Source organism: Tupaia chinensis, unplaced genomic scaffold, assembly GCF_000334495.1.
Source record: "Tupaia chinensis unplaced genomic scaffold, TupChi_1.0 Scaffold144336_2, whole genome shotgun sequence".
In the NCBI taxonomy this organism is placed as follows: domain Eukaryota; kingdom Metazoa; phylum Chordata; class Mammalia; order Scandentia; family Tupaiidae; genus Tupaia; species Tupaia belangeri.
In genome coordinates this window covers 192,661-203,272 of record NW_006204195.1, presented here as the reverse complement: position 1 = coordinate 203,272, position 10,612 = coordinate 192,661, and the positions used below count along the sequence as shown (strand labels likewise).

The following is a 10,612-nucleotide window of genomic DNA, read 5'->3' as shown; positions in this document are numbered from 1 at the left end:
TTTTTTTTAGGGGGGATGGTCACGCCGCAATCCCTTCTCCTCCATTCTCCTCTCGGGATCTTGGGCACGCACGCACACACGCCCAACATGAGTTTTAAGCCACCGGGTCCGGGACATGAACCGCGGTCGACTACGTGGGAGTCCAGCGACATAGCCATTATGCTAACTGCTGGTTCCCTACCACATGGAATTTTTAATCTTCTTTTGCTTGATGAAGGTACTTTTTATTTAAATTTATTTACATTCATTCACTATACATCATTACAGCATACAAAATGAGATTTTCCATTGAGAATACACTATATATTGGCTCGATCAAGCATATCAACATATGTGTTATCATCAACAAATAATGTTCCATTTCTTGTTTCCTGGATATTTTGCTTTTTTTTCCCCCCATCCTTGATTCCCTATCTCTCACCCTCTGCCATGTCCCACACTCTTCCCACACTGTCTCTGATATCCACAGTTGCTTTGTATACCTTGGTATTTTTTTAAATGAGCAACTCCTGGGACCAGCAGATGGCATAATGGTTACGTTGCTGGACTCCCACTTGGTCGAGTGCAGTTTCTGTCCTGAACCCAGTGGCTTGAAGCACATGCTGGGTGCACGTTGATGTGGGCCCAGAATTCTGGGAGGCAACTGGAGGAGAAGGCATTGCGACGTGGCTATCCCCGTGGAAGGGCGATTTCTCACTTTCTGTCTCTTTCTCTCTCTCCACAAGTGTACATACCCTATAACAAAAATCCTGTAAGATTTTTTTAAGAATTCCTAGTTGAATAATCTGCATCTTCATAGGTACAGTATGGTCTTCTGAGCATACATATTGCATGTGTCTAAGTCAAGGGCTGGATGCACTCACTGTCTCCGACATTGAGCATGATGTAATGCGCATATTTGGTAATGGTCCTACCTTTCCTCAAGCACATATTGATTTGCCAGTGACACCCCCCCCCTGTGGTACAGCTCCATAGCCCATTGCACTTAGTTACATGCATCCTTGTGTCTTTACTTTCTCCCAAATCCCCCCACTTGAAGCTTCTGGTGTCCCCCACTGTCCTCTATCTCCGTGCCATTGAGTCTGTGTCCACCATAAAGTGGGGACACTCGGTATCTCTTTTTTTTTTTTTTTGGAGAGGTTTTCGCTATAGGGCGCGTGCGCTCACCAGACAGAGAGAGACAGAGACAGAGAGACAGAAAGCGAGAAATCACCCCCCAGGGAGGATGGTCACACCGCAATCCCTTCTCCTCCATTCTCCTCTCGGGATCTTGGGCACACACGCCTGGCGTGAGTTTTAAGCCACCGGGTCCGGGACGCAAACCGCGGTCGACTACGTGGGAGACCAGCGACATAGCCATTACGCTAACTGCTGGTTCCCGACATTCGGTATTTCTTACGCAGAGCCATACGGTGTTAGTCTTTCCTAGCTTTACTCCAGGGTTGCCCACTTCGTGTCAAATGGCAGGATTTTGTTCTTTGCGGCTGAGTCATAGTGCACTGTGTATCTGTGCCACATTCATCAGTTCTGGGGCACTTAGGCTGATTCCATGCCTTAGCTGTCATGAGTACACCATTAGAAACATGGGTATGCAAATGTCTCCCCAACCGAGTGACTTCTGTCCTTGGTGAGAATTCTTACCGTAGGATTAGTGCATCCTACAGTCGCTCTATTTTCCGATTTCTGAGGAACCTTCACACTGTTTTCCACGACGGATGTGGTTATTTACATGCCACCAACCGTGCTTAAGGGCTATCTTTCCTCTGGGACCTCACCAGCACTGGGTTTGTTCGATTCTGACCGGGGCTAAGTGCTACTCCATTGTGATTTTGATCTGCATCTCACTATGACGAGAGGTGATGAACGCTCACATGCTTTCTACCATTCTAGGTCTTCCTTTGATAGCTGCCCATCCAGGTAGATTGTCCTGTTTTAAAACGAATTATTTTGAGGGTTTGTTTTGTATGAACTGTTTGAGTTCCTTATATATTCCGTTTATCAGTTCCTTATCTGAGCAATAATATGCACATACTTCTCTCCCAGTGTGTGGGTTATCTCTTTGCTTGTTGTTGCCTTTGCTGTTCAGAAGAATTTTTAATTTTATTTTTAGGTTTTTGCCATAGGGTGTGTGCACATGTCAGAGAGAGATAGGGGAAGAGAGATCACCTCCCGGGAGTGATGACCGCACCACAGCCCTGTCTCCATCCTCCTCTCAGGAGAAATGTCTTTCATGCATATTTTGAGAATATTCATCATGAAAGCTATTGTAATGTATCAAATTCTTTTTCTGCATCAACTGATAAAATTGTGTGATTTTTGCATTTCCTTCTATTAATGTGACGTACATTTATTGTTTTGCATATGCCAAACCATCCTTGTATCCTGGGATAAATCCTACTTGGTCACGGTGTGTAATCTTTTTAATGTGCTGTAGGTTTCATTTGCCAGTATTTCTTTTTTCCAAATTTGTCAGATGGTGCATGCACTCACCGGAGAGACAGAGAGAGAGAGAAAATGAGAAAGCACCACATGGGGGATAGCCATGCCACAATCCCTTCTCTCACACTTGTCCAGTGTGTTTTCAAATCACACTGGATTTGGGACTCCAACTGTACAGTTGGCTATGTGGGATCCAGCCACCTTAACCACCATGCCACCAGCTGGCCCTTGGTTTGTTAGTATCTTTTCTTTTATTTATTTATTTTTCTAAATTTATTTTTTGTTAAACTTCCTTCCACTATTTATTAAGCTCTTAATTGACTTGAGTTTGTATAATCTTTCATTGGGACTTGCCATATTTCAATACATATTTCATGTCATCTAACATATTTTAATGCCCAATTTTATTTTTTATTTTTAAAATGTATATATCCAATCACTGTACACCACCACAGCTTATAAAATTAATTTTCCAGCATGAAGGCACTGCACACCAGTCCAGTTAAAGATATCATAATAGAAATGGAGGATTGTCTGTTGATAATAATGCTAGTATTTTTTTTCATTAATTTTTTTCTTTCATGAGCAAGAGAAGGGGAGTGGGGGAGAGACGGAAAGGCCGAAGCCCTGGTAGGGTCCTGATTCTGTTGTAGGATGGCGTCTGTGATGACACCCAGGTTCTTGGTTTTCGAACATGCCAATAGCGAAAGGGAAAGATAGTTTATTAAGAATAAAAGTGCACCACTGAGAGGTGCGAGCGTGCCTGAGCAGACAGAGCAAGAGTGGCTCGGAGGCCCCCATTCACTCTGCAAGGTTGGTAATCTTTTCTAGGCCATGTCTGTTGATCATTGGCTGGGCCAGATTATTTTCATCTCAGTGGCTCTAACAAATGTGGCTGGGCCCACTGATTTCTCATTGGCTAAGTCAAATGTGGCTGGGCCCACTGATTTAATGTGGCTGGGCCCACTGATTTCGCATTGGCTAAGTCAAATGTGGCTGGGCCCACTGATTTATCTCACCGGCTTTATCGAATGTGGCTTAATAAGCTAGACATCCCCCACTCATCTCTTGCCTACATTACCTTGGATGGGGAAATTTCTGCCCTGATTGGGTTATTCTATGTAGCCACATGGGCAAAAGCTCCATCCCCCTTACTCACTTCCACTTGCTAGCTTTATCCTGCCTCATATTTCCCTGAGAGGCATGATCGCCATAAATCTTTCTGGGGAGTAGAAGGTGGATGGTATTCCTTCTGTAACTGCTTCACACTGGAAAGGGACACTGGCCTACCTCCTGGGGATCACGGAACTCTCTCCATATCTGATCTGGGTGGGAGGGAGCCGGGAGCTGGTTGTGGAGAGCTCCCAGGTGTGTCATTGGGAAGGCCACTGTTGGTGCTGGATGACTCACAGTAGGATTTAGTGGAAGTCTCAAAGTGTTGATATCTGTTTTATGGTCATTTGCAGTTTTACATCTTCTAAGGAAAAAGAGAGAAACTTGGTTAGATTTGAGAGACAGGGCCCAAAAATGAGGGTGAGAATTAGCATTAATAGGGGTCTCAAGAGGGGCAACAGCAAGTGAACCAGTTCCAGGTTTTTAACCAGAGTTCCCACGAATCCAGCAAACGCTGTCAGATGTGTGAAGCTGTGTGATGACCGGGGGGCTGGTCTAAGGCACCTAGTGGGCATCCTTGGGTTGTATCCCGAGTTAACACAGATGCACGTGGGAAATAGTCACCACTGTAGGTCCCAAACCGGGGCTCTCAGACCTCAGTGGCTAAGTTCTGCTGGAAGGATCCGAGAAGGTTGCTAGTATTTTGATGAGGATCTTTGCATCTATATTCATCAGGGACATTGGTCTATAGTTTTATTTTTTTGTTGTCTCCTTGTCTGCTTTTAGTATCAAGGTTATAGAGGCTTCATAAAATGAGTTAGGAGGGCTCCTTCCATTTGGAGCATGTGAAATAGTTTAGTTTGAGGAGAGTTGGTGATTACGCTTTAAAATTCTTGTAGAATTCAGCAGAGAAGCCATCTTGATCTGGGCTTTTTATTGGGAAATGATTACCGATTTCAATCTTATCACCTTTGTTTTTAATCGTATTGGTTGGTTCAGGTTTTCCATTTCTTCCTGAGTCAATCTAGGTATATTATATGTGTCCAGACATTTGTCTAACTCATCTAGATGTTTCAGTTTGGTTTCACACTCCTTAATGATCTTTTGTATTCCTGTGATGTCTGTTGTAATTTTTCCTTTTTCATTTCTAATATTATATCTGGGTCTTCTATTTTTCTTAGTCTAGCTAGTGGTTCATTGGTTTTAATCTTTTCAAAAAAAAAAAGCTATTTCAGTTTTTTTTTTTGCATTGCTCTTTTGTTCTCTATTTCATTTGTTTCTGCTCTGATTTCTACTATTTCTTTTCTTCCATTACTTTTGGGTTTCATTTGTTCTTGATTTTCCAATTCCTTGAGATGCTTTGTTAGATTATTTCCAATCTCGGGGACCAGCAGTTGGCTATGTCACTGGCCTCCCATGTAGTTGATCGCAGTTCGAGTCTCAGATCCGGTGGCTTAAACTCACGCCGGATGCATGTGCGTGCGTGCCCAAGATCCCAAGAGGAGAAGGGATTGTAGTGTGGCCATCCCCCCTGGGGGGGGGGATTTTTCACTTTCTCTCGCTCTCTGTCTCTGTCTTTCTGGCAAGCACATGCACCCTATAGCAAAAAAATATCTCAAAAAAAATTAGCTGACATCTTTCTGTGTGTGTGTGTGTGTGTGAGAGCACTAATTGCTATAAACTTCCCTCAGTTCTGTTTTTGCTGTATCCCAAAGATTTGGGGATGTCCTATTTTTATTGTTGCCACCATTTTTGTTTCAAAAAATTTTATTTTTCACTCTTGATTTTTTAGTAGTTTTGAAATAGCTCAGGAGCATGTTGATTAGTTTCTATGTATTTGTGTGTTTCCAAAAGCTTTTTAATTCCATTGTAATCAGGAAAAATGCTAGATATTCCTTCTATTCTTTTACATCTGTAGAGGCGTGTTTCCTGCCCTTTTATATGGCTGACTTTAAAGAACGATCCATGTGCCGCTGAGAGAAGCGTGCATTCTGCATTTGCCGGGTGAAGTGTTCTAGGAAGGTCTTGGGACCCGTCGGTGCACGGCCTTGTTCCGCGCTAGATCTCTGATGTTCTTCCAGAGGGCCTACTCGGCTGCGCACACTGGGCCTTGAAATCCACCGTTCGCGTTAGAGACTCTCTCTTTCTTCAATCTAGCAGTCTTTGTTTTATGTATGTGGGTTTGTACCATTTAGAGTTTTAGATCTTCTTGGCGAGTTAATCCCTTTAATATTATGTAATTACCTTGTCTCTTTTTACAGATTTTAGCTTGAAGTCTTTTTTTTCTGATGTTAAGATTGCTACATTCGTTTCCACTTGCATGGAATGACTTTCTCCAACCTTTCATTCTCAATCTGTGTGTATCTTTGCCAAAGAAGTGTGTTTCTTGTAAGCAGCATGTAGAAGAATCCTGGTTTGCTTTTTTGTTTTGTTTTGGTTTTTATTTAGGCAGTCTCTGTGACTCACCCCCCATCCATCCTTCCTCTCACGGGATAAACAAACATTAAAAAAAGAGAAAATTACAGAATTACAATCATATCTACTGCATGTCTCAATTGATGAGAAATGCCGCTTGAGGTTTCGTTGAGGCAATTTTATATCCTTGTTTTATTGAATCATCTCCACTCCTTCAAAAACTAAAAATCTTATAACAAAAGGACAAAAAGGAGACTTAAGCCCAAACCAATTCATGACCTTGGGAGACAGGTACAGATGCAGTCCGAGGACAGGGACACCTAGACACGGGTCAGGACCTCCTGCCAGCTGTACTCTGAGCCCGCTCCCTGGTGACGCTGAGGCAGGTCAGGCTCACCACCACCACCTGTCCTCGGGGTCATTAAAATCCCAGGTACACTTCATTTTCAGAAAGGACTCCTTCTGCGACGTCAGCACCTCCCCCTTCACTACACTGTGCAAGTCTTTTTGAAGCCTACAAAGAAAGGAAGATGCAGACAGATGAAGAGGCACCACAGGGATGCACAGACCCGGGGTGGGGATGAAGCGCTGCAGGTGAGCCACCCCAGCCTCACCTAGGCCCAGGTCACAGGGCCGACCAGCGAGGGTCCCAGCCAAGTCTTGAAAAACTTGCACGGTGCATGTGAGTGCATCCCCCAAGTCCTGATCAGGTGGACAGGAGGAGGAGAGACACAGACGAGAACGTGACAGGATGACACCCAGCAACAGAGACAGAGCTCATGGCGTGAGAACCCTCCGGGGTGCTCTCTGTCTGTGTCTCCCTGCCTGCCTGCCTCCTCCCCGCTGCGCCCACTGCTCGGCACTCTGCTCTCTCCCACCGCGTTTTCTCGGTGACTACTGCCGAGTCTCCCCGTCTGCATCTAGCTCTCTCGTGTCTCTTTCTGTCTCTGTCACTCTGTCTCTTTCTATATCTCTGCCTCTTCTCCTGTCTCTGAGTGTCACTGTCTCTGAATCTCAGAGTACAAGCTCTCTCTGACCCTATCTGGCACTCCGTCTCTGTCTCTCTACCTTGGAGTCCTGTCTCATAGTCTCTGTCTCAGAATCTTCCTCTGTTAATTTATCTCTGTCTCTGAGTCTGAGTCTCTCTGTTCCTCTTTGCCGCTGTCTCCATCTGTCTCTGTGTCTGTGTCTGTCTCTGAGTCTGTCCATCTGCCACTGTCTCCATCTGTCTGTTTCTGTGTGTCTGTCTCTGAGTCTCTGTCTCTGAGTTTGTCCGTCTGCCTCTGTCTCCATCTGTCTCTGTCTCTGAATCTCTGAGTCTGTCTCTGAGTTTGTCCGTCTCCCTCTGTCTCCATCTGTCGCTGTTTCTGTGTCTGTCTCTGAGTCTGTCTCTGAGTTTGTCCGTCTGCCACTGTCTCCATCTGTCTCTGTCTCTGAGTCTCTGTCTCTGAGTTTGTCCGTCTGCCACTGTCTCCATCTGTCTGTTTCTGTGTCTGTCTCTGAGTCTCTGTCTCCATCTGTCTCTGTGTCTGAGTATGTCGACCTCTGTCTGCCTCTGTTCTCAGTCTATCTTAGAGACTATGTCTTGAGGTCTGTCTGTATCTCTCTGTCTCTGACTGTCTCTGAGTCTCTCTGTGACTGCATCTGTCTGTATCTGTATGTCTCTGAGTCTGTATCTCTCAGTCTCTGACTGTCTCTGGGTCTCTGTCTGTATCTCTGTCTCTGCATCCCTCTGTTGCCAAGTCTCTCACTGTCTTTGTTGAGGAGTCTCTGAGTATGTCTCTCTGTGTTATGTTTCTGCCTCAGTCTGTCAGTCTCTCTGTCCTTCTGTGTCTATCAGTCTGTTAGTCTGTCCCTCCTTGTCCCTCTACCTGCCTTTGTGTGTTTCTGTGTATGTCTGTGTCTGCCTCCCCGTCACTCTGTGCCTATCTCTGAGTTTGTGTCTGTTTCTCTGCATCTGTCTGTCTGTCTGTCTCTTTTCTGTCTCTCTCAGGCAAGCACATGTGGGCTCTTGCAATAAATGAAACACAGTAAGGAAGTAGGTGCCCAAACAAAACCTAATCCTAAAAAAAAAAAAAAGTAAAAAATAATGCCGGGACCAGCAGTTAGCATAATGGCTATGTCGCTGGACTCCCATGTAGTCGACTGCAGTTCGAGTCCCAGACCCGGTGGCTTAAACTCACACCAGGCATGTGCACATGCGTGTCCAAGACCCACGATCCTGAGACCAGAATGGAGGAGGAGGTATTGCGGCGTGACCATCCCCCATGGAGGATGATTTCTCGCTTTCTGTCTCTCTGTCTCTCTCTGTCTTTCTGGCAAGCGCACATCCTCTATAGGGAAAACCCAAAAAAAAAAAAAAAAAAAAAAGCCAAAGTGTGTACGTGCCCGCTCAGCAGGGAGAGGGAAGTGAGGAAGCGCCCGCTGGGCGTGGCCAGACTGCAACCATTTCCCTCCCATCTCTCCAGCCCATCAGGATCGTGGGCACACACGTGCCTGGGAGGGTTTTCAAGCTATGGAGGCCAAGATTCAAACTGTGTGGACAGCCGTGTGGGATCCAACTCCCTAAACTACCAGGCCACGGGACTAACTCAAAAGTTTAAGTTTAAAGAACATTTAAAGTGTAATTTAAAAAAAAAATTATACACAAACACATACAATGGGATCCAACTCCCTAAACTACCAGGCCACGGGACTAACTCAAAAGTTTAAGTTTAAAGAACATTTAAAATGTAGTTTAAAAAAAAATTATACACAAACACACACAATGCATGATTTCAGGGCCAGCAGGTAGTGTAGTTGTTGGGCACTGGACTCCCATGTGGCCAACCCTGGTTCAAGTCCCGGACCTGGCAGCTTGCTTTCTCTCTCTCTCCCTCTCTCTCTCTCCCGTGAATTAAAAAATAATAATGAGGGACTGGAAAGTGGTGTGGTGGTTAAGGTACTGGACTCCCACATAGCTGACTGTGGTTCAAGTCTTTGACCTTGCTTTCTCACTCTCCCTCTCTCTGTCTCTCTCTGGTCAAATTAAAATAATAAATAAAACTAAATAAAATAATTCTTTAAAAATAACGATAATAAATAAAATTAAATAATTCTTTTAAAAGATGCTTTAATTTCAGGACCTGCAGTTAGCGTTAATGGCTATGTCGCTGGACTCCCATGTAGTCGACTGCAGTTCGAGTCCCGGACCTGGTGGCTTAAACTCAGGCCGGGCACATGTGCGTGTGTGCCCAAGATCCCTAGAGGAGAATGGAGGAGAAGGGATTGCGGCATGGCCATCCCCCCTGGGGGGTGATTTCTCGCTTTCTATCTCTCTGTCTGTCTGGCAAGTGCACGCGCCCTATAGCAAAAACCTCTCCAAAAAAGATGCACTAATTTCTCTAAGAAAGAATCCTCTTGCATCTTTTGTTCCGTGTGATTCAATTAAAATTGTTTAAGACAAAAAAAAATGAATGCAGTCCCTGGTCCTCCGTCGCAGGAAGCACATTTCCGATGCCCGATTACCAAAGGCTGTGTGCAGCCCTGCAGCTGGAGGGCGAGGCGAGTATCGGTCATTCACGTCTTTCCAAGAGCCCTACAGACCACGCCTGCCCCAGGACACTGAACTCAGGTTACCCTGATGCTTGCTGTGGAAGGCCGGCCACCCAGGCCTGCCGGGAACGTCAGCGTAGTTACCCGAGTTTCCGCAGCTTGCACGTCGGTTTTCTCAAGGCCCTGCACAACACCTTGACCCCATCGACCTCCAGGTCGTTGCCAAGAAGGTTCAGACTAACCAGGCTTTGGCTGCTGCTGAGAACTGAGGAGAGAGGCTGGCAGCAGGCAGGGGTCAGACTGCATTTCTCCAACCTAGGGACGGTGGGAGGAGGCAAGAAAGAGTCCTCTGAGACCGAAAAACCAGAACATAGCACACGAGATCAGGGGAAACTCCTGCCGAAACAGGCTGCTCAACACCTCTCCAAATACTTACACCTGACTTTATACCAGAGCCGGGCAACCTCCCCTAAACCCTGTGTGCCAGACGAGGAAACCGAAGTTCAACCTGGTAGAATAAAGTCCTCTTAGAAAGAAGACGGAGGTCATAAGTCTTTCTCATAAGAAAGTCAGTTATCTTGTCTAAGTTGTTTCATTATTTTTATCTCTTGAGTAAACACGGACTTCCTAGTTTAGGATACATTTACGGCGAACTATCTTACATTTGGTACTGCAAATAGCACTACCTATTCCTGTCTTTAAAGGCGGGGAGGGGGGCAGGAGGCGATGCGGTGGTTAAGCTCCTGGACTACCACATAGTTGACCAAGGTCAAGTCCCGGATGGGGCAGCTTGAAAATCACACCAGGTGCTCGTGCATGAGTGCCCAAAGTCCCAAGAGGAGAATGGAGGACAAGGGACTGTGGAGTGGCCATCCCCTCCTGGGGGTGATTTCTCACTTTCTCTCTCTGTCTCTCTCTAGTGAGCACATGCAAAAACCCTAAAATTAAAAAAAATGATACAGGGGAACCAGCAGTTAGCGTAATGGCTATGTCGCTGGATTCCCACGTAGTCGACCGCGGTTCGCGTCCCGGGCCCGGTGGCTTAGAACTCACGCCGGGCGCGTGTGCGTGCGTGCCCAAGATCCCGAGAGGAGAATGGAGGAGAAGGGAT

General features: G+C 45.7%; 1 protein-coding gene across 1 annotated transcript in view; it reads right to left on the bottom strand.

Annotated features, from left to right (window-relative positions):
* Positions 1–6,162: 6,162 nt before the first annotated feature.
* NLRP13 (NLR family pyrin domain containing 13) overlaps positions 6,163–10,612 on the bottom strand; it is a 23,059-nt gene continuing 18,609 nt past the window's right edge. The window contains 2 exon segments of the mRNA XM_006166820.2: positions 6,163–6,481; positions 9,689–9,816. Of these exon segments, the coding sequence (XP_006166882.2) occupies positions 6,456–6,481; positions 9,689–9,816 (154 nt within the window). The 3' untranslated portion in view covers positions 6,163–6,455.